Here is a 24,393-nt window from a genome sequence, read left to right as displayed (position 1 = left end):
ATATATTTGCAGAGAGAAGCGGAAGTGCGGGAGAGCAAAGCACTTGGGGAGGAGCGGCAGCTCCCCAGCAAGGGCTGACCCCAAGCCACGAGGGTCCCAATCGGATCAGAAGATAACTTGTTGTGCACAAGCTCAGCAGGTAGCTTTACTCCACACTTGCAAGCTCAGGAGAGCTTTGGAAAGCCAGCATCCCTCAAGAGAATCTCCTGCCTCAAAGCCTCTGCCAAAACTGAGGGAGAATCCACCAGCCACCTCAGCTGGCTTTTCCTACCACTGAGCTGCTCGGGGGAAGCAGATAAAGATCACGGAGCACCCACTGCAGGACTTCCCTGGGAAAGGGAGACGAAGCTGGGTTGTGGTTACGTGTTACCAGCATCGCTCTTTGTTTCTTCCATTTTGGACCTGCCCTGTTCCCTACTCTGCCTTTCACAAGAGCATCCCAGAGCACTTCCAAAGGAAATTGATGAATTCAGGCACCGCATCCCTTCAGTGACATCCAAGGTTTTATATGCATGAAAACAGAGGCTGTGAGAGGGGAAGGGACTTCTTGGTGCAGGAGACAGACAGCAAACTCCTGGAGAGATCATCTTTTCAGGATCCAGAGCTTTTTGGGTCCCATCCCAGTGCATGGTAGTAGAATGGCCAGAGAGGGAAAGGATCCTGCACTAGCTCCTCTCATAAAAAAAAGTCCTCTCTGCTCTGAGATCTCAAAAGCATCTCTGACAGCAGGAGAGTAGGCCTTAGAGCTAACACCATCCCTAAGACTGGAAGTAAGGAAAAACAAAATGTCCTGGTGACAGGCTAGGACACAAACTGGCATGAAAATAAATGTAATTGGAAAAAAGTATTACGAAGAAAAGAAGGGTAGTGGTAGTAAGTGAATCCCTTCTAAGGGGAAATGAGGGCCCTGTATATCGAGCGGATCCGTTCCACAGGGAAGCCTGCTGCCTCCCTGGGATCCAGGTACTGGATATCACCAGGAGATTCCCTAAGAACTAAAAGAACTTCATCTGTTCACCACTGTCTGGGGGTACAGTGACTGTGAAATAACAGAGTTTTCAACATTCAGTGAAACAAGGAGGGGCATCAACAAAACTTCCACTCTGGTCTTCTGGAAGGCAGCCTTCGGCCTGTTCAAGAGATTGTTTTGGAGAGGACCTTGGGAAACAGCCTTTACAAACAAAGGGGTCCAGGAAGGATGGACATACTTCAAGAAAGAAGTCTTGAAGGCACAGGAACAGACTGTCCCTGTGTGCTGAAAGATGAGCTGACAGGGAAGACAACGAGCCTGGATGGGCAAGGAGATTTGGAAGGAACTAAGGGGAAAAAAGAGGGCGTATTGCCTTTGCAAAGAGGGGCTGGCAACTCAGGAAACGTTTAAGGATGTTGCCAGGTCATGTAGGAAGAAGATTAGGGAGGCAAAAGCCCAATTAGAACTTGAGGAAATCCAGTCATTGCAATCAACCTTTCCTTCCCAAAATGCCATCCTTGGTTGGAGTATAAATGGAACTGGAATGCTGTGCTGAGCTCCTGCAGCCCAGGGACACACACCCTAATGCCAGGGATGGTTTACTTGGCCTAAACCATTCAAAATCACCAACACCCCCCTGAGGCCATGCATTAGTTTCAGTCTTGGGCCATGTATCTCACTGAAACGTATCTTTCAAACCAACCTCCTCTTCTCTTCATTGTCGGCTTCCTCAGTAGGAAACATCTTCCACTGGAAGTGGGCTGTGATGTTACTCCTGTTTCTGATGAACATGCTTGTGTGGCTTGATGTGGTGATGAAAGTCTTCTCAACCTTCATGGAATATGTGCTCAATCCAATGTTGACATCTGCAGCTTCTGCGCGAAGGAATGTGAAGAAACTTTCTTCACCTGGAACAAAGCAGAGTCTTTGCTCAGCTAGCTCAGTTGCTGATGGAAGCACAAGGAACAAAGCAAACCACAGGTCACGGAAGAAAGTGTCATAGCTTTTAAATGTATTAGCAGTTCCATGGATCAGTACATTTATCACGTCCTGACAGCTCTGTGTGTACTGCGTGAGGATGTCCTGGGCACCTCCTTAACCACCTTATTTCCAAGGTGTTTGTAGAGATTTGGCCCCAAGGTGACAGTATGTACAGTGGGATTTGTCAGATGTGCTCAGGTGACCCACTCAGACCACTGGGATTTCTGCATCAAAGTCCTTCAGGTGACACTGAGGAGCCCTGGTCAATCCTGGCTTGCCGAGGTCTCCCCTGCGCATCCCACGAGACTCCTGCCCCTCCTGATCCCTTGGATCCCTTGTTGCTGACAAGCAAATACGCCTGGGGGCATGTGGGCAGAAAAAGGAGACCCAGAGGAACAGGTGAAGTGACAGCCCACAGCAGGAGGGGACACAGGAGAGGAAACACAACCAGCCTGGCTTTGCAATATGACAAACCACTACAAAATGAACACCATAAAAATCATCATCATCGTCATCTTCCTGTCCAAACCCACAGCCCCATCAGTCTTGAAATATTTCATATTGTCCTGATCTCAAAAACCAAGATGGAGCACTTCAGGTTAAATACAAAAGGACAAGGAAAGATTAATAAGTACAGAGCAGCTTCTATATGAAGTCTGAATGGGATTCCTCAGTCTAGAAATCAAATGGGAGATGTGAGAGGTTTGCAACAGCATGAACGGCCTGGGAAATGGGGACGAGGAAAAATTTGTCTTGATTTGTCACCATACAGGAACTTGAGGGCCTGAAGATGTTATTAGGCAAAAACTGCATGGATGTGTAGAGGGCAACATAGTAAAAGGGTCTGTGACAAGCCAGTGGAGAAGCGGCATACAGGACAGAGGTGTGCAAGAAATACACTGCATTGGAGAGAGTCTGATGGAGACCTCGCAGCTCACATACAGCACTGCCCAGGAGTAAAATAAAACTTCACCCAGGCGTAGCCACACAGTAGTGGAGAATCAGGGTTCCTCCTTCCTCCACTCTGCAACACCCAGCAAAACAGAATTCCAAAAATCTCAGCCCTGTTAGAGGGGATCCACTTTTTCAACCATTTAAACACCAGCTATTTCAGTTTTCTTTGGGGCAGAGCTGGAACAGAGGAGGTACATCTAGAGGGAATTGAGGGGGATGAACAGGGAGTGATGGTGGAGAACTGTCCTGTGTCCCATGCGTTGCCCAGCACTCACCTATGCAGCGCGCCACCAGGGACCCGAAATGGTCACCGCACGTCAGCGGGTGAAATCCCACTGTCACCTGCATGGTGTGACCAGGGCCCAGAATTCCTTCGGCTGGAACCACGGAGAAAGGACTGCAACACAAAGAGAGGATCAGGACTTGGGGGGAATTCTGGCCATGACATTCTTTCTGCAGTGCAGGTCACTTCAGCTCACTTGGGCAAGCAGGGAGCAAACAAACTACGGCCAAGACAGACAGAACAGCCAGGATCAGAAACAGCTACTGACCCACTTCTGAGGAGATCCAGCCCTCAGAAGATCCTGTGGGATAAAACGACCTAATCTCCCCCATACTCTGCATCCAGCCTTCTGACTGCCAGCAATCCCATCAGAGAATGGTTTGTGAAAAGCACAGAGAGAGTTAAGAGCTATCTGCATGCATAACTTGACGCTGACTGCCTCAGGAATTTCTCATTTCCTGCTACCTATAAACTTCCTCTCAAGAGATGCAAATGTTAGGGCACTATCTCTCTTGTGAGATTACAGCCTAGGAATCAGACAGGGAGAAGGAACTTTCTCTTGAAGACCACGGAATAACTACTGTTGAATTTGCAGCGTGGCTCTTTGGTTTATTTTACCTTGAAAAGATCCTGAATTAGCACATTTTGTCAGCATTTCAATGAAAGCTGCTCTACAAAAAGGAGCAATCAAAACTCTGAAAGAGTGCAAATGCAGATTAGAGCAATACAGTGACATGGAAACAAGACCCAAACAGAGGATGCCATTTACAATCTGAAGGATCCAATCCCAGCCATATGAAGCACCATTAGCAGGAGCACATCGAGGAGGCAGAACAGGAGGGTTTTGTGTATTTACCAGCAGTGCAGTCTGGGGCCCTGGGTTGTCATCCAGGCTGGTAACTGTTTGCTTGGCTCACCAGACAAACTCTGCGCAATGTGTTGGAAATAATTACGCAAATGTCTTGGTGCACTTTGGATGTAACAGGAGCAATTAGGATTGGTCACCAGGTGAACAGTTCTTGCCTGACAAACACAAGACTCCGTGCTTTGATGCTCAGGGACAGCTCAGGTGAAATGTGCTTCTGCCCAGAAGTTGCTGGGCTTTGTGCTCTTCCACAGCCCCACTGAGGAAACAAAAGTTCCTCAGTGCTTTGCTGGTGGTCAATCTGTGCACAGAAAGGGTGTTCTGGGGAGTTTGGTGATGAACTTATCACACACAAAAATATAGAGAACATCTGGCAAGCTGAATTTCATTCATGTCAGTAGTGACAGCTGATGAACTTGCTTCAGGTTCTGCTCACTAAGGACCTATTGCTGCAGTTATGGGCCTGACCTGCTCCATTACCACTAGTGAGAACATCACTAGTGGCTGATGGAGAAGCCTTGGGCCAGCAATGTTTATGTGCTGGATGTGAGACTTTGGGGAGAGAGGAGGAAAGACAAGGCCCCAGCAGCCCCGGAGCCCGATTACTGTACGAGCTCCCACATCTGCCCCGAGGGTGAGCCAGCACTGCTGCAGGTCTCTGCTGGGGCTTGGGGGATCGGTGCCTGGTGTGGGCAAGGCACAGGATTTTTTTCTTATTGTTTTGTCAGGAATTTTGCCAGAAAGAGAAGCTGCCAGTTAAGGGAGTCCCTGGCCACACTTCAGCACTCCCCTTCCCTTCCCTTCCCTTCCCTTCCCTTCCCTTCCCTTCCCTTCCCTTCCCTTCCCTTCCCTTCCCTTCCCTTCCCTTCCCTTCCCTTCCCTTCCCTTCCCTTCCCTTCCCTTCCCTTCCCTTCCCTTCCCTTCCCTTCCCTTCCCTTCCCTTCCCTTCCCTTCCCTTCCCTTCCCTTCCCTTCCCTTCCCTTCCCTTCCCTTCCCTTCCCTTCCCTTCCCTTCCCTTCCCTTCCCTTCCCTTCCCTTCCCTTCCCTTCCCTTCCCTTCCCTTCCCACTCCTGCCCCATGTTACATACTCCTGCCCTCAGATGGCAGGATGTGAATAACACTCCTGGGAGTGACCTCAGGGGTTGCGTGAGAAAGAAGATATCTTCTTATTTTCAAATTACCAGGAGAAGAGGATCCAGCCAAGTTTCAGTTGTCAGGGCTGAAAAACTGAGTGCAAATCAGCCCTTGCATCTCCTACATCCCACCCCAGGCTGTACCCACCAGACTCCCCTGTTCCTGCTGGAGCAGTCATCTCTCATATAGACCTGGCTCCCCAAGACCCAAGGACACAAGCTCTACAGTTAAACTTAACTCCTCTGAATTTCAGTCAACATCACTAAGCTGTTCCCTGAGCCCACATATAAGAAGGACTGTGAAGGAGACATCCCTGACGCTATAATAACCAAATGAAAACCACTGCCAAGAGATGGGGCTGGCAGGATAAATTTTGGCCTTTTATGGCTTGATTAGAGCAATATAGTGAGTTAATTGTCAGCTGTTCCTTAAGATAGTTCTCATCCTGTTAGATCTACCCTTTCAATGAATCACTACTGCACCCGACAGGCAGAAAAGATAAGGTCATGGAGGGGTTTTAATAGGTCTTCTTCGGCTTTTTAACTAGTCCATTTGTATGTTTGTTTCCTTGTATGGCATCTAAAGACAACTCCAGATCTCCCAATGGCCCCTTGCAATCCCCGGACACTGGTCTTGCTTTGAGCAGCGTATTTGCTCGGACAATTTCCAGAGGTCCCCTCTAGAGAAAGTTATTCTATACTTTTATCTTCTAAATCAGCCCAATTGCTTTTCACATAGTCACTAAATGTCTCATGTTTCTAATACACCTGTGCCTATGCCTATGGGCATGTGGTGTATTGATAGGCCTTGGAGGAGCTTGACATTTATGAAAGTTCCCAATGAAGAATTCATGATCTTTTGGCAAACATTTAACACAAACCAAAATGAAAAAACAGCAGAAACACAGGAACTTCAGAATATGTAAAATGAGATCTCAATGAAAGGGGGGACGACCTTATTCAGAGATTTAAAGCACGTGTTTGAAATTTTAAACCGGCTTTCAAAGGTTCATCGTGGAACAGAAGAGGGGACTGATGCCCTCAGCTGACAAGGGAAATCAGATCAGCTTTAAGTAACAGGAACTGCACCGGCTGCCTGCAACACAGCTCATGTTGGGCATCTGATGCAGGCACCACTGGAAAGCCATGTGCCTGTGTCCTCCCAGAGAATGGGTCTGTTTGGCTGACAGTGGTGAGTACCCATTTCAGAAGCTGCTTGTGCTCAGGAGGGCGCAAGCCAGCAACTAACATGTTCCAGCACCCCCCAGGAAATCTGGGGCAGAGAAAGCTCAAAGGCTGCATCCTGCTAAGAACACTGAAAGCAAGAGCAGATGCCATCCATCCTGCCCATTTCCAGCCGGCGACGCAGGGCAGCAGCTCCCATGCTCTGGTTCCTTTTGTTGTTCTTTCCCAACTCTGTTATCCCCCAAAGGTGTTTTGCACAAGGACAGATGAGCTGCCTCACCTCTCGGTGCCCAGCTGGTAATGAGCTGCCACACTACCACAATTCTGAATCAGCAGACTCTTGCGGGTGCTGCCCTTGACCGGACACTTTGAGAAGTCCAGCTCGTCTGGGAAGTCCAGGATAGCTCGGGCAGGGATGGCCCGAATTGGCACAACTATCCTTTCCTCTCCACTGACGCAGACGAGCTCATGGGAATAAACCTGCAGGAAAAGAAACTGTCTCAGCACAGGTCATTTGGTGCCATCTCCATGGCAGAAGAAAAGCCATTTCCTATATCCCTTCAAGGGTATCAATTTACCTATTCCACCCCCAAATGAACAATAAGTTCTACTAATATCTCACATTTTAAAGGCAGCAGTGCACTTTGCAAAACCTATCTCAGTGGCATTAAGCTCTTGTGTCACTTGGGTCATACAGACAAGTGCCCAGGGCCACCATAATTTTTACTCTCAATTTTAATGATGTTAAATAATTCCTAAGTCCCTTCTAAGGAACATGGAGCTAGGGAACACAGGACATTCCTCCTTAGGTTACTATATTCCCACTGATTGAGAATAGGACAAAGTGTTAAACTGAATCTAAGCAGCAAAAGGAAACTGAGAGAACAGCTGCACCCAAAGAGATCCTGGACCTCTGGCCTGGTGTAGAAATATCTGTTTGCTCAGAACTCCCCTCTAATTTTGCCTCTCCAACCAAGTCACGAGAAGAACAGTGCTAAGAGGTAGCAGGATGCTGTTGCAAAGAGCCTCTCTTTGTTTCCCTGCAAGGCCTCCTCCCTTCCATGCCATGTCCTAAACCCCTCTGTATGAACGAGCCTCCAGATCACAGCGCTGAGAGCAGACTTGCCAGGGCCTCGGCACTGGTGTTCAAACTTGCACGCAAAAGCACAATTGGCATGGAATGGGCGCCAGCTGACAGAGCAGCCACAGTGACAGGCATGAAGACAGAGCCGCAGCAGTGTCGCTGCCACCGGCTCTGGGCCCACAGGTCTGCCTGCCTGCAGGCTGTACCTGCCCTACACGAGCTCTTTCAGGCAGGTGTCCAAGTCCCCTGCAGCTCACCAAGCTCCTGCTGACTAAGGGCACCTAGAGCTCAGTGTGCCTGTGCCAGGCTGGGCCCACGGGCACAGCACATCCTCTGCCCTGGCCTTGCAGCCGTGTCATGGTCAGCTGTGCTCTGGGACAGCACAGCCGCAAGGCTGGAGAACAGAGGGTGTGAAAAAGCACCGTCCTTGCTCCAGCCCCGGGTGAGGCAGGGAAGCTGTTGCCCGTCAGGAAGGCGGAAAGCTCTCTGACCTCTTTGTTCCTCTAGTACTTTGCAGAATAACGAAACCCCTTCCACTATACCTAGAGATGGCCAGACATCTATCAACACCCCTCTACCGTTTGCCTACTGTTCCCTGGGCATCTTTCTTCCCTTGGGAATGCTCAGAGGAATGTGCAGCGAGGGGAAGCAGGGCCTGTCAGGCCTGGGTGCAGGGCCTGACAGCACATGCCAAGCTGGGACTGGCTGCAGGCTGCCTGCCCACGGCCTGGAGCCAAGCTCACAGCATGGGCTGTACCCAGAGTGCAGGGACAACAATGGCTTTGGAGATAATTCTGTGTTTTGGCTCCTCCAGTCTCACCTTGTTCTCGTCAGGAGTGAAGTGGACGTGCACATCGGTAATGGCGCCTCCTGGCACGGCACGGCATGCATCACTGGGGCCCGCCAGCTGGAAGTAAGGTGAGCTCTCCATGGAGACCTGCACCCCCTGAAGATTCTGCAGGAAAGACATGGAACCATGATTTTGCCACTTGAGGAAACAGGACAAGAGGAGACCTGTCCATGCCCTGGTGACGTCCTTCCTTGACCCCTTTTCCAAAGCCCTTTCTGCTGTGGAGGTACAGGCACAGAATTCCCAAGGGTGAACTTGAATCCCTTCTGTCTGGCTCCAGCATTTTGGCCAGGGGCAGTAGGGCAGTGCCTGGTGGGAAGGAAGGGCCGAGCAGGTCAGCACCGGCAGGATGGAGACAAGAGCACCTGAACCAAATCATCTGCATATTCAACAGGGCCAAAAACCTGCTGATTTCTGCCTGCACACAGCTATGCAGTCGTGTTCCACGGAGGGAATGGGCTACCTGAAAGCATAACAGCACATTCTCCTGCGGGGAGGAAGAAATTCCTTTCTAGCAGGTCAGCTTTGGATAGGGCAGTTCTGGGGGATACAGTCATGCAGGCAGAGCAGCAAGAGAGGAGACCAAACACTGTGGCCTTACTGGGAACAAAAGCAAACCTGAAAAGCAAAAGAAGGAACACAGCAATCCCTAAAAAAGGGAGATGACAAAGAGAATTTAAAGCGCCAGTAAAGCAGCAAGGAAGAATCATCAACTGATTACAGCAATCACCTCCCCGAAAGTGATGGAAACACAGACAGGTTGTGCCTGTTGACTGTGGGCTTCAAAGGCATTTTCCTCCTGGAGAAACCTTGCAATTCTTTAGGGGAATGGTCTCTCGCCTTTTGACCCTTCTGGAATTTCCTCCCTACATGTCCACACCTAATTGGCTGAATGCCAGGACCCTCCCAAAATAGGAGACTAGATAAGACCCCTGGATTTCTTTGTTCTCTCTCTTTCGGCCCCTGGACCCCTTTGAGGAATAAACGACTTGGAATAATCTGGGGGTAAGAGCCTCTTTTGAAATCTTTTGTCCTGTCCCTTTGGAGATATTCCTCCAAAGCCTCTCCAGAGCTAGCCCTGGGGAGGGGGGCCGGGCCTGCGGGGGGAATATTTCAAAACATGACCAGCACTGACTCACAGTGTGGTTTCAGTATTAAAAGCCAACCTTGGCTCTCCAGGGGTTCTTGCTGCCTGTGCAGGCAAGCTGGGCTGCTGGGCATTCCCGCTTGCAGCCAGCAGGCCAAGTTCTGCTCTCTGGGATACACAGACACAGCAAACATGCATTTTCAACACATAGATATCAACCCCTGAGCACCAAAATGCTCTCAAAAAGTCTAAACCAGATGATTTTGAGTCCTTCCTGTCTCTTCCCACCAGCCCACTCTTGGCACAAGCCTCATTTAAGAAAATGTTTCCCTGACTGAAATTCAAATGGTCTCAGTTTTCCCCTTTAGAGTCCAACACGACTGCTGACGTTTTTCAACTTTTTCCCTCTCAGCTCTCTTGGGAAACTGCAAAACAGGAGCACATGGCTTTGGATGTTCTGTGGTTCTCCGAGGGGAAAGCAGAGCACCATGCTGCTTTTGGAAAATCTGAGCAGAGCTGGATGAATCTTAGCAGGAGCCTGAAGTGGCACCTAAAGGCCTCCTACTGCTTCTGCTACATCAATCTGATTCCAGGGCTGTTTCAGAACATTTCCTGCCGTGCCAGTGCCACTAATGATAGTGATTCCAGCAGAAAGCGTAGACGACTCAGCCCCTGAGCTTTGACTGTGAGCTGCACAAAGGGAGCCAAACAGGCTCATTTCCCCAGGCAAATGTCAAGGGACTGTGGAACGAGCCCAGGGGAGGGGATCTGATGCTTCCCCAGCTCAGCCCGTGGTGGGGACCTCACCTGCGCCTTGCGGGAGAAGCCTGGCAGCACCAAGTCCACAGACTCTCCTGGCTTCAGGTCCATTGACAGCGGCTCCAGCCCAAACACGGGGGCCGTACGTTTGCGCCTCTGGGAATCACGTTTGGCCTTGGGGCTACTGTGGGCTGAGGTGCTCTGGCCCTCCTTCCCAGCTGGCCTGTTACATTCCACCTTCCAGAAGAGCTGATGGAAGTGGTGGCCCCCATCTGTTAGTCTGAACTGACGAGCACAGGGAAGGAGGCTAGAAGACCAACCAGAATGGAAAATAGTATGGGAGAAGCTATTGTCCTGGTCATCAGATTGCTCCCAATGAGGATTCTGAGCTGTTAATAGCTTGGAGACCGTCTTCATTTGCAGCTCTTAATGTGGACCGGGAACAGTGTCTGATAAGCTGCCCTTCTGATGTCGTTATTGCAAGGAGGAATATGTTTCTAATGGTAATGTAGCATTTTCCAGGCCAGGCTAACAGGATCTGGTGTTTTCCTCCAAAATGTGTGTGCTGGGGTGATTCATACTGTTACTGTATTTTGCATTAATCTGCACCCGAAACTGTTATTGAATCTTTGAGATCCTGCACCTGAGGCCCTTGTGTGCGGGGGTATGATTGCAGGCATTTTTAAAAGCCAGCGCGGAGGAAGTTTCTGGACGATCCCAGCAAGCTGCTAGAAATCATCTGTCTGCTCTAGGAGAGGAAACCAGGGGAGCAGGGGCTCTCTCGTTCATAGAAGCTTTGGTTTTGCACTGGTGGTCATTTGTAGAAACTTCATTTCGCAATCAGAAACTGTTTTGAAGTGAACTTTGCAAACTCTGCTGGCAACGGAAAAATGAGCAAGGTCCTGTGTAGAAGTGTACCTCACCTGGTAGGGTTTGCAGCCCCACAGTGGCAAGGAGGCTTCCATTTAAGGGAAGGATTTGGGTTCCATTCTTTGTTTCACTCATGAGGTAAAAACCAGAGGTTTTGATACCTTTTTTGGCCTTGTGCCAGGACGGACGCAGCCCTTGGATCTTTGAGACTGTGCCTCAAGCCCTGTTCCTATTTCTATTGGGCAGGATGCCAAGAATCCGGCCTGGATTGTTACATGCTTAAGAGAATAGACCAAGATCCTCAGGGCATTTTTGGGGTGTTGTAGCAAGTGCAAAGGTCCTCCTTGCACTCGGCACAGCTTTTTCTCTTTTTTTCTGCATGGCTTCTTATTTTCACCTTAATTAAAACAGTTTTGCTTTTCAAACACCTCTGATCATGCTGCCTCGCTAATATTTTAGGCCATCCTGAGGCTGCCGGTCAAACCCAGAGGTGATGCACCTGAGAGGGCACCCTAACATTCTGGCCTCCCGCACAAGCATCAGTCCTGGGCAGGCAGGGCAGCAGCAGAGCCCACGAGCAGCGTGAGGAAGCGTTGGCAGCGGCACTGCAGGCCCCACACAAACCAGCAAGTTTCCATCTGCCTCTGGAACTGCTCTGCGGGCTCCTGCCTTCCCAGGGGGGTCGTCACCCTCCCGTCTCTTTGTTCCCAGGGCCCCTGCTTGCCTGGCAGGTGCCATTTTGGAAGGGAAGGGTGCGATGCCATCTTCCCTTGGTCCCGCAGCCACACGGAGGGCCCGCCTCACCCAGGCGCCATTTTGGGAACCTTTTGTTCTGGGGGAGCCTGCGAGATCATTACTTGACCAAGTGAGGACATAGATGTGTTAGAACTGAAGGCAATTCAGTGGCAATTGAGCAACTGGTTTCTCTTTCAGTGGTTTTTGAGGGTACCTAGCAACGCTCAACTGGCCATCACATGTCTCTAAAGGTATCTCTGCCTTCAGGGAAGGAGTCAGGGTCTTTGAACACTGAAGAAGATCGTGCCTGAAGGACTACAGCAAAACTGCTCCTTGTTGAGACAGAAGGAGAGGTGGGAGTGGGAGATCTCCTACCTGAATTGGTATCCCAAGTTGAGCTCCGGGGCAAATGGTTTGTCTGTGACAATTGTGGTGCCAGTGCCAAAAGCCAGGAGGGTGGAGGTGGTCCAAAGTCTGTTCCCAATGAACAGCTGGAGAGCATCAGCAAAAACCCCAGTGTCATCCAGGGTTGCTGTGACAGTCACATGAACATCACCCCTGGCGGGGATCACTCCTTCCCTGGGTTCAATAACATAGCAGTGAGGTTTACAAGCCTGTAAGACACGCATAATGTGCATTTAGGATGGAAACCATACACCCTGGTCTCTTATGGGGTGTAAGAAAAGGAGAAGACTAAAGAGGGGAGGATAAAAATCCTAAAGGCCTAATTTCCCTAAATTTAAGCTGCAGTATTGGGGAACAGCAGAGCTTACACAACCTGTATTTTCCCCTCCTTTAACAGACTCTCACCTAATTAACCCAGTTTTGCCCAACCCAAGGGACGCTTATCCTCAGGAGAGTGTTCCTTCCCCAGTCCTTCTCTGGAGTGTGTGCCAAGGAAAGCTGCTTTCTCTCTCCTGGCTTCTCACAAAGGCTCAGGGCCAGAGGAAGTCATGACGGCTCAAATCCCACTCCAGAAACCACACAGCTGGAGGACACTGCTGAGAGCCTGAAGAATATCTCCGCAAAACCAGTTGAGCAAAACCCCAACACCAAACTATCCTTTCCCAAGAGGCCATCAATGCTTTTCAACGTCCCCTAAAGGACCGAGGCCCTCACTTCCCACTGATCATCCGCTGTAGAGAGGTGCCCCAGGGCCTTCTGCTTTGGAAAAGTCACCTCTAAATGGTTATGGCAGAGCAGGAAAGAAGGAAGCAGAGGGAAAACTGGATGACATGTGCTCAGTGGGCATGGCCCACTCTTCCTAAGAACTCGTGTCCTCTGATTTCTCATGGGCTTCACAGATTGGCCAAGAGAGCTGGAAGCTGCCCAAAGGAGGGAGGAAAGGCCCCGCACCAGCACAGCTGTACAGACACAGCTCTGCAGGTCCAGCCCTGGAACGAGCACGTGAAGCCCATCCTTTACACACCAGGCCCACCCAGCCAAGGTGCATTGCTCCCTGAAGAGGTGGAAGGCAGAATTTCATTGTGTAGTTCGAGAAAGCTGTCCTGGAAAAATCCCTCACTTTAAGGTTACATTTATCCCCCAAACTGCAGGAAAAGCAGCAAGAGGAAAAATCATGCCCCTCCTCCTTGGCTCAGGAGGCTGTGGCTGGACTTTCCCACATGGCCTGATGCTTTATCCACAGACACAAACAAGTCCACAGGATCAGGTTTTAACCAGCTCCAAGTTCAACACACCCAGCATGGAGAAGAACAGACCTCAAGCCCCTCAGAGATCTCCCCCTCCAGCAGACATCCCACCCAGCCCCAGGCCCAGCCTACAAGCCCTTCCTGGCTGCAGCAGCCCTGCTCTCCCTGCCAGGGGAGCAGCCCCAGCTCCTCTGCCCTATGCAGCCTTCACATATTAAACAGCCATTCTCTGCAGCCGGTCCCCAAAGATGCTCTTCAAAGGCACAGAGACCACAGGCTGGGGGGGTGCACAACCCCCACACATGTCTTTGTGTGGACAGCCCAACTGGCCTGACCCACAGCAGGTGTGAAAATTGCCTCCCCACCAGCAGTCTGAGGACAGACCTCACACCCTCTTCTCTACCATGAACAGCAGTTTGGCACAAAGCAAATGTAGATGGCACAGGGAAAGCACAGGGAAACCCATGCTCTCCGAGGAGCAAAGGACCACAGGTTTCTCTTGATCTCAGAGCTCAAAAACCGTGACACACACAGCTAAAGACCTTCCATAAAATTATGGGAGAACTCGTCAACACAATCCAGACGAATTTCTGCTCCAACATCTCTGCACCTGATTTCACTGAGGAGTGCCCCAGCTAAAACCACTCCAGAGCCAGGTTCCTTTTGCCTCACCCAGATGGAATCTTGGAGTATCTCGCTTCCTCTCACACAGGCCGATGCATATAAAAACCACGTCATGGCAGCTTGTAATGTCAACCAGTCAATTTCCCTGGAAAACGGCCCCACAGATACTTACAATCTCTAGCCTGAAGTCTAAATCGACGAGACCTTCGTTGAAGAGGCCAAAAGCTTGTGAATTAGGCCTTAGCACTGGCATCCTGCCGAACTCTATCAGCCTTGGACTTATGTAGACTGCTGACAGCCGTCCAAGGCTCTGTAGTTCTGTTCTCTGTTACAGAAAGCAGGCAAGAAAGATTTAAAAAAAAAAAAAATCAAACCCAAACAGGGAAACCTAAAAAAGCTTAAACAGCTCAACCCAGCTCAAGTTATTTCTTTAGGGACAGCTACCATTCTCCAGCTGAATTCCTGGGATTTTGGGGGGAAAAAAATAAAGCTTATGTATTCACCTCCAAATTGAAAAGGATTAAGTAAAGAGAAACTTTCAAACTACAAATTATTGGTCCAAAGGTAGAAGCTTTGCAAGAAATCTCTAGTTAAGATCAGGCTGACAGTTAAACAACTGGTTCTTCGGGTGGGGAGAAACTCTTCTCTTTAGGTAAGCAATCTGATAGTTGAAAGCAAGTGCTCAGTCAAACTTCAGGCTCCCTGGCACAGCCTGCACTGCCTGTCCTCCCTGTTGACTGGTTTACATGCAGTGCCACAATGGCCCAGGTTCAGATGTTTGGTGCCATCCAGGGAATTTGGCATCATCATTTCCATGTTTTAATGTAAGCTTAAATCCTTGCAACTACTCTTCAGATGCCAGCTTTCCTTTCTTTTACAGAAAGCCCAAGGTTCCCAGAAATCTTCTGACATCCTCTTTTGTGCTGAGAGGTAACATTTTAAAAAAGATGTTTCCAAAGTTAAGAGCATTTTAAAGATTCATTAAAATGATCCTCAATTCCAGCTTAGATGAACTACCTTCTGGGTCAGACACTGACATTGCCACCTATAAGGCACGAGCTGTTTATGCCACCTGCCCCTGCTGTCCTTCTCCACAGCAGCCTGTGCCTCTTTTCCCCGGAAGAATCCCTGCACACTGTGCACCCTGCCAGGACCAGTTGCACGAAGGCACACACCTCCCCTTGCACTCACCAGTGGGTTTCTTGCATCCCCAAACACGCCGGTACAAACACTGGTGCAACACTTGCCCAATCTTTGGATTTCAACTGTAACTGGAATCTCTGCAGCGCTCCGAGGCTGGAGAATCCCACAGGGTCTGGGGCTGGAGTAGAGCACAGGAGAGTCCTCCTCGGGTTCCTAGAAGGGACAGAATCAAATCCAGCTTCAGAGGGACCTCTGAAGAAACTTCAAACTCCTTAACATCCATCCCAACAGCAACTTACACACATTTTTAAAAATCCCCAGGACAAAGGTAAAAGGCACAAACAAGATCCAAGAATTGTAGGCTTAGCATTCTCAGGGGGTTCTGCAAGGAGGCTGCCAGCACAAGCACTGGTGTCTGTGGATGCAGCAGCTTTTCACAACCCTCGAAGATCTCCCACAAGAAAACACCCTGAAGACTAGAACGTAAGCCCTTTCCTCAAGAGATTAAACTGCATCCTAAAGCTAACATTCAGGTAGGATCCTGTTCTCAGCAGATCTTTAAGACTGAATAGAAACCGGCAAGGTCTTATCCAAACCCTCTTCCCCCCTAATAATCTCCACAGTAATATTTCAGAGGAGGAGGTGGATGCGATGCCAAACCTGGGGAATAAGCCCGTAGCAGCCAGGAAGGTGGGTGTTATTCCAAATGAAGAACTTCCTCACGAACGGCGCCTTCAGGTCGCACTCATGGAACCCCCAGTTTTGGGGGTACACTTGCAGCTCAGGAACGAAACATCTGGGCAAAGAGATGACCCCAAGGGAATCAGAGATACTGAGAGAATGGAGAACGTTTACCCCCAAAGATTGTGAAATGGAGCACAACACCTTTGTCACTGTCAAATACACATTTAACAGCCCTACGGTGAAAAATTGCCTTCAAAGTCTTCCCACTCAAACATGTCTTGTCGAGGAGGGGCAAAACCTGAGAGGCAGCACCCAGAGGCTGCCAAGTGCCCCAGGCAGAGCACTTGGTCCCACAGCTGCCTCAGCCCCTCCTTCACCCAAGAAGGTTTGCAAGAACTCCTGGAACAGTCCCAATGATCCATGAGCTCTGGGGGAGCCTTCCCAACAGGGATCAGTGCTCAGTAAGGCTCCAGGAACACACGACTCTAGTGTCTCAGTAAAAAGGACTCCCTTCTCTCCCATGGTGCTGTTACCCTGCCTGAGAACTCAGCTGTTTGCCCCAGCCTTGGAGGGCATGAGACATCACCTGCCCCACAGAGTGGGAGATCACTCCCTCCCAGTTCCTACAACTCCCCTGGTCCTTCACTCCACAGGTCCAAACACTGACTGTCCCCAATGGCACTTGCTTTTCAAACATGGCAGCCCAGGCACTGACGAGATGGCTCTGCCTGGGAGTGGGAACAGCACCAGGGAATTGCATCCCTCTTGTCATTAAACTGACACCTAGAGCAGCACAGCAGGATGGAATTCTGCTGGAGCAAGAACAACTTTTGCTTTAAGCCTGAGAACATCAAAGCTCAAAACAGGAAGCAGAGAGAAGGGGAAAAAGTAGAGCTGACCTGCCACATCAAGGACTGATTTCCCCTCTGAAGATCCTGCCCTCACCTCTCTTGCTGTGAGCCACTTCCCCACTGTCACGTGCCCTCGTTAACAGAACCAGACCCTGACCCTCAGCAGACTGCTTGGTGTGCCCCAAGCCAACGTGGCCTGGTTGCAACCCAGCACAACTCCACCTCTTGCAGGAAGAAGGCGAGGAGGCCCTTGGGAAATTTGCTTCACCTCAAGCACCAGGTCAATAAATGATATCATTCCTGGTCCCTTTAGAAAACGACCCAGGACCACGCTGGGCTGTCAGCAGGGCTGCTTTTCACCACAGGCTGCTTTTCAAGCACTGCTGTTCTCATGTCCAGCTGGGCAGAACATGAGGTCATTAAACAACACGTCTCCTTGGGAGCTGGGGCCAGCACGTCCTGTGCAAGGCAGTGCGCTGGGGGAGGCCAGGGAAGTGCTGGTACCTGGCCTTGATGATCAGTGATGCCACTCCCTTGCCAAACCACTCCAGGTCCACCAGCAATTTCCGGTTGTATTCCGTCACAGTGTTGGAACACAGGGTCACCTGGTGGAAGAGAAGAGCAGTAAATTCTTCTTTACAAAAGCTCATGACTCACGTGTGATGTCCTCCAGTTTTTGTGGTAAGAAAAGGGAGGATTTTGCCTTAATTCTTCTGCCGCTCCACGTGTAGAGCACAGTCTCTAAGAGTGACAAAAGCCTTCTGGCAAATACCAGATTTGTTAAGCACACCTTGCTATCAGGGCATAGGTCAGCTAAATTAAAACATTAGACTAAAGCTCTGTGCAGCACTGTATTCAAATCAAGGGGCAAATTTTCATCTGACTACAATGACATAAATGCAGTGGAAATCTGCTGACTTGAACAGAATGAGTTCAGCTTTACAGCAGGGAGCTGAAGACAAAGCGTGGGCCAGCAGGTGCTGGGCAGTTCATGGCCGCAGAGTTTTTTGCCTTCACTGGAGATCCCTGCAGTGAACACAAATCATTCTACTCCCCAGGACAGGAGAAATGAGACCAAGAAGAAAAGCAAACTGCTTTATATAATGACATCTCTCTAACAGCCACCTTTGGTCCTCGTCCGTCCTCTGCCCACTTGCAATCAAAGACATTGCTCTCAAAAACACCAAAATGCCTTCAGTACTTGACCATTATGGGACATGATTTCAGCTTGTGATTTTGGAAACAAATCAGTGCTCCTTCAGGAACGTCCCGAGTAACCCAGCTCACAGAGGCCCCACGCCAGTGCAGATCCTCGCTCACACGATGATCAGAGCTGGCATCAGAGCTAAAGCCCTCCCACACTCCCGTGAAGCTTCAGACCCGCTGCTGAAGTGTGTGTGGCTGGACTCTTCCCATACCTCGATATCCTGGTGTTCCTGGGATTGGAGGGTCCTTTCGCTGGGGTTCAGTGTAAACTCCCTTGGCTTCACAGAAAAATGAATTCCCTCCCTCCAGGAGGGCTCACTGTCGCTGAGTATTTGCTCAAAGCTGCTAACAGCAGGCTGAGTGCCATCGTCCGACACCTGGGAGGTGTTAGTGAGGCGACAGGTCTTGGTGTAGGGAAAGCCTAGGAAAAGGACACAAATATCCATTTAGGCACCAGTTATGTCGTGACTCCCGGTGGGAATACCCTGGTAGCATGAAAGCGTGATTGGAATTTAGCTCTTTATTATCTGAACTACAGATTACTGAGAAGCTGCAAGAGGAATTAGTCGTCACTTAGTTCCCTTTAACACTGATTCCAGACTGCAGCCTTGAAAATGCCTGCTCTTAGCCCTGCTCAACACTGCAAGCTTCTCTCTTTCTGATGGGGAGAAGCTCCCTCACCTGCCCCAAACCAGCACCAGTTATTTCTCCCTGATGACTGTGCACCCAGACCAAGCATTTCCTCTGAAAATTCAAACTGTAAAATTCCCTGTTAAGTCTGCCAACACTCCTACCCTTTTCAAGATACATAAAGAGTGAGTCGCCATTGAGAAGAAGCTACAGCAGAAGAAAGTGAGGATGGAATCAGGAACTAGAACGTGATGCAAAGCACCCTAATGCAGTTTCTCTCTGCAGAATTCTTAAGGCGTCTTTTGGTTTGGGCCAAACAGACTGGGCATGTGACAGCTCAGAGCCCACTCAGCTGGAGGCAAACCCGAGCCTTGACCCAACAAGCGGGGACATCGCACCCATACTACTCACTGTGATTGCTGCCTGCAAGGGTTTACCCCACCTTAACTCTGAGATTTGCTTTCCATATTGGAAAGCCAGAGATAGTGCCACGCATGGTGGGGATGTCCTGCAGAGCCCGGACACCAGCCACAACCCGCTCTGCAGTGGACTGGCTGGCCAGCTCTGTGGGGAGGAGACTTCTCCCCAGGCCTGCTCACCAAGAGTCATTTGAACACAGGTGGGGGAAAAAAACAACTGCAGGCGCAGCCCAGAGCTTCTCTGTGCCCATCAACAGTAATCACTGCCGGCTCCAGCAGTGACTCCAGCAGGGAGGCAAGAGAAGCACAAAAGGGACAAACACAGATGTCAAAACCTCAAATGAGACTGAGGTCACCACATGCAGACAACAGTCAACAACAGTTTAAAAGAAGCAAAGATACAACAGCTGCCTTCAGCTGAAGAGACCTTAGGAATGCGTTTCTACCTGTTGCCTTTCTTGTTTCATTTATTCAAAAGGCAACTTAACAAATGCCTCAGTGGTGATGCAGGGTGGCGAAGAAGCAGATCAGGAGAGGCAATTAGTTTTCTTAAAATGTTCAACAACTTCATTGTTATGAGTTTAGGTTTCGTAGTGAATTTTGGCCTCAGTCTGGGAAGGGAAATACAGGGGGTTTGGGGTGGTCTCGGCTGTGCGGGTGGGCTTTTCCATCCGGGGCTCTTTGGGAGCTGTGCCGTGATGCCGCGGGCGGTTGTGAAGTCGGAGCCGAGGTTTGCAGGGGGCAGACCTTTCCGTCCTTCTGCCGGGGCTCGGGAAGGTCGGCAGCGTGCTGCTGCGGGACGTCGTGCGCTTGACGCCGGGCTCAGCACCGTGATCGAACCTGCCCGCCGTCCCCGCTTCTGCCTGCTCCCGATTGCCAGTGCCCACATCTCCTGCTGCCCGTAGTTTGCAAAAGCAGCGATTTCCTCCTTCCCTCCCTGCCCGTGCCGGCTGGGAGGGAAATCACTGCCCTGCCAGAGCCCACCGCTCCTCCAGCCTGTGATCATAACCACACCAAAGGGGAAAACAGGACTCGGTGGGTTGGAAACTTCTGGCATTGCATTGTTGTCTGTGCTGTCCGGATATACTCTAGTAACGAACTGCTATTCCTTTTCCATATTTTTGCCTGGAAGCCCTGTAATTTCAAAGGTACAGTAATTTGGAGAGAGGAGGGTCATCATTCCATTCCGTGAAGATTGCCACCTTCCTTGGCAGAATCTGTCTTTTAAACCAGGACAGAGACACCAGAAAATACTTGCTCCTATTTGATCCCACAATGGCAAAATGCTACCTGAGGCACCTGCAGTTCACACCCTGAAGAGGCTGTTGTGGCAGAACATGAGCAGTGCTGGATGCTTTTACGTTCAAGTGCTCCATTTTGGAGCACACAGATCCCTCCCGCTGTGTCCCAGCGCAGGGAACACTCACCAAAGGAGATGTCACCGAAGTCGAGCTCATCGGTGTCGAAGTGTAAAGTCGGCCCGACGACACACCCCCTGCGATGACAGGGACACAGGAGGAAATGGCTGCGTTAAAGGGAATTGCAAAGCCTCCGGCTGTTGTGGCTTGGGGGCACAAAACCTGGTGTCAGGGGCATCGTGGGTTTCAAATCAACACACCACCATGTGCTCAGCACAGTGTCCATGTGCACAGGAGGCAGCTAAAGCCAAGAGGCCAGCAGCCCACAGCCACTGATGGGGCTTTGGACGCAGGGCAGGCAGGAAAAGCCCCCAAGTTGCCGGTGGTCCCATGGGGGACCCTGAACACCTACCCAGATGTGTCTCCGTGCCTCAGTTTCCCCATCTGTAATGGGATGGACATAAAGGTGTCCCCACAAACTTCTGTAACCAGCCTTTCCAGCCACAGGTTCCCTGCTTTGCTACTTGGCTGTAACTGGTCTTCCCATGGAGGAGCTTTCTCAGGAGATTTTGACCCACACAATCATTACAGACAGAGTTTTGAGACATGAAGCCAGGGGAGCCCCAAACATCCTCCAAAAAGAGCATTAACAGTTCTACACAGTGGACAGATGAATCCTAGAGGAAAGGACCAGCTTGTCACTAGTGCACCAGCTGGCACAGCCAGGAGCAATAGCTTAAACAACCAAACATGGGTGTCCTGAATCTACCACACCTCCTCCCCTGGCCTTGAACTCAGCAGACAGGCACTAAAAGTCACCAACATCCACTGAAGGCAGCACTTGAAGCTGCCCAACACGAGTTTATTTCATGGTTGACGCCAATCAATGCGCACCCTGCCTTTTGGTTAAAAGTCAAGGACCAGTGAACTGTGTCTTCTACTGTGTTCACAGGACTGCCCCTGGCTCCGCTCTACACATCTCAACAAGAGACACCTTCTCTTGCTCAAGGAGAAAGCTGCTTATGGAATAACATCCCACGCATGACCAGTTTGGGGGAGGGACAGAGGAGAATCAATTATTTGATGGTGAAAGGTTCCCTCTTGATTTCCAAAATAAAAATAGCAGCACTTTTTCTCCAAAAGCAAAGCCAGTGTAGTTGTTTCTCTACTATGGGCAGACCTAGTCAACACTGTTCTCCTGCTAAGTAATAAGTTTCATGTTCTTTTTAATCCATCTCCCTTATCTTATTGGTATAATCAACTGCAGATTGCTTTCATTTCTTTATTGCCCTGATCCAGTGCCTCCCAACAGCAGCAGCCTAGCTCCAAAGCTCCAGAGCAGCCAGCATCAGCTTTCCTGCTTACACTACATTATCCTACCAGCACACGCCTCAGGCTAGCAGGGACAAGCCCTCATGCTGCTGTGGTCCTGAGGACTGAGCTCTGCCTCCCCCATCATCACCCCTTCTCCCTTCTGCAGGGCCAGGATTATGGGATGAAGCCCATGTCCTTGGGACGGTTCCTGCTGCACAGTTCCCTGTCTCCCACATCAGCCTTTTCCTGGCTGTGGAAAGGAGGTAGCAGAGCACTCTGCACAGGAGCTCGGAGCACAGCCTGCCTCCATGCATGGCCATGAGAGGTGAGCTGAGGCTGCTGCTGCCCGTTTGGGATGGATTATTAACAGAAGTTTTTCAAAACACTGCTGCTGGTGGAGAATCACCCAGGCTGGCCCATCTCCAAAGCCCTGGGGGCCTTGCTGGGTGCTCAGGGGGGACATCCCAGAGCAGCTACTGCCCAAAGCTGATCCATGCCACTGCCTGCCATGGCCCAAGGCAGAGGGACATCCCTGCAGGGAGGAGTCATTCCAGCTCCCGGGTACCACACAGGGCAGCAGGCACCCCCACACTAAGGCAATGCCAGGATCAGAGCAGAGATTAAGACCTCAGGAAACATCTTTTTTCTCTGCCCGACCCCAAAATGAGGTAGGTGGGGGATGTCCCAGAGACAGCTACAGATGTGCCCACCCAGAGTAAGCTCCCAGAGTCCTTACTCGATGGTCAGGATCACAGGCGTAGGAGATCCAGCCACACGGAACTGGAATGGTTCCTCAAACCGCCCCAACACGGCGGCATCCAAGGAGATCTGAATAGTCTGGATCCCACCTGGTGCAATGAGGCCCTCCTCGGGTACAAACTTGAAGCAGCAGCCCACTTCCGTGTTTGAAGGGATATAGGTGAAGGGAGCATCAAGAACTCCTTTGTTCATCAGTTTCACCTGCAGCAGCAAGAAAACAAAATGCAAGTACACGTGAAATCTTCCCTTCTTGGGAGTCATTTTCTAATGGCGCAATTAACACCCAGAAAAGGCAGAAGATGCTTTGTGCTGCTGGACGGCAGAAGTCAAAAAAATACAACAGGACAAGTTCTGCCTTTGGGTTTTCATGCGAAGCTCACATAACTCCACATAACTGGAGTCACCCTGGGGTTATCCCACGGACACAGAGCAGTCCACCTCTGGTCAGTAGCACCAAGCTCATTCAGACCTGGCCCTGAGAGCAACGTGGGGTGATTGCAGCTGCGTAGTGAATCACCACAGAGCTGCTGCTGCCCCAGTCAGCACAGCTCCAGCAGTACCGTATCTACGCATTTACCTTTTCCCATACCGTGAAAACAATACACTGAGAAGGAGGCATCAACATCAAAATGTACAGACAGCGCCATCTTTTGGTAAGAAAACTCAACGTGTCTTTCCCTTCCACAACCAAACTTCTGAAAGTGTCTGGCATGATGTAGTGCCTCGTTTTCTGCCTCTTTCAGTTGCTCTCTCTTTTTTTTTGCAAACTTGACCCCCAACAGGGGGGAGGCAAATAGGTAGAAAAATCTTTTGCTTTATTCCCAGGAACACTTTTCTCTTTGTAGAGCCAGAGATGCACCAAGCCTGAAGTGTGGTGAGGGATTGGACAGCAAGGGAAAGAATCCTCAAGCCCTTTGCAAGGGCCTGCACTGAGCCAGGAGGCTGGATGGCTTTCCTGTGACTTCCAGGAATGAGCAGGAGACACTTGACTAAAAATTGTTTGCGGTGGACTGAAGCTCAAATGTAGCCAGCTTGTCCCAGCTGCTTCTGAACAGCCCAGTACAAAGGTGCCTTGTGTCTGGTGCTGCCACAAAAGCCTCTGAACAGCTTTTTGACCCAGCGTTGGGTCAAAAGGGGTTGTTTTGCAGGAAGCCTCCCAGCTGATCCCTATGGAAGGCTGCCCAAAAGAAGGGACTGGGGCTTCATGAACAACAGACACATTTTTCTGGAACACCCCCTTCCCCCCCGCGCCCAGATTTGACCAGTGCATCAGCTATTCCCTGCTCACAACTGCCCAGGTTGCCAGGAATTCCACAGGTCCACCAGGCTTGCTGCTGCCTCAGGAGCCATCAGGATCCATCCCAACCCCTGGTGCTCACCTCATGGGTGTGGGCGGTTTTGACAAAAACTTCCCCAAGGTTCAGGGTATCACAGCTGAGTTCAACCAAGGGTCTGCGGCCTTCCCCTCTGAGGTGCAGGGCCAGCCTGCTCTCACGGCCTGGGGAGAGATGTCCATTTCAGTACAATAATTCCCTCTGTTCTACTGGATTTTCCAGGCTGCCTCAATGCTAGACCCTGATTCTGAGCTGCATGCAACCAGCTCTTGATGCTGCAGCAGAAGATATGGACCCTTCTCTTCCCTCAGGAGATATCCCCTGGGGCTGACTTGCAATTTCTAACCCATTCCTTGGGCTGGTTTCCAATTTTAGCCACCAGTTTGCTGAGTTTAAAACATCTCTGGTGTCCTGTAGCAACAGGCCAAGGAGTGACAGGTATAAATTGAAAGAAAGGAAATTTAGGTTAGATATTGAGAAGAATTTTTTTACTGTGAGGTGGTGAGACGCTGGAGTAGGTTCCCCAGGGGAGTTGTGGAGGTTCCAGCCCTGAAAGTGTTCAAAGCCAGGCTGGATGGGGCTTGGAGCTACCTGGTCTAGTGGGAGGTGTCCCTGCCCATGGCAGGGGCCTTGGCACTAGACAGTCTTTGAGGTCCGTTCCAT

General features: G+C 50.4%; 1 protein-coding gene across 1 annotated transcript in view; it reads right to left on the bottom strand.

The window, feature by feature from the left end:
* LOC136296104 (hydrocephalus-inducing protein homolog) overlaps positions 1 to 24,393 on the bottom strand; it is a 149,024-nt gene that overhangs the window by 79,815 nt on the left and 44,816 nt on the right. Inside the window, 6 exon segments of the mRNA XM_066194928.1 lie at positions 15,836 to 15,971; positions 17,215 to 17,315; positions 18,129 to 18,337; positions 20,393 to 20,460; positions 22,374 to 22,597; positions 23,776 to 23,894. Coding sequence (XP_066051025.1) covers positions 15,836 to 15,971; positions 17,215 to 17,315; positions 18,129 to 18,337; positions 20,393 to 20,460; positions 22,374 to 22,597; positions 23,776 to 23,894 — 857 coding nt within the window.

Source organism: Chamaea fasciata, unplaced genomic scaffold (genome assembly GCF_029207755.1).
Source record: "Chamaea fasciata isolate MVZ Bird 193981 ecotype frontalis unplaced genomic scaffold, bChaFas1.0.hap1 SCAF_12, whole genome shotgun sequence".
Taxonomy (NCBI): Eukaryota; Metazoa; Chordata; class Aves; order Passeriformes; family Sylviidae; genus Chamaea; species Chamaea fasciata.
Note: the sequence above shows the minus strand (reverse complement) of the source record. Positions and strands in the feature narration are given on the sequence as shown.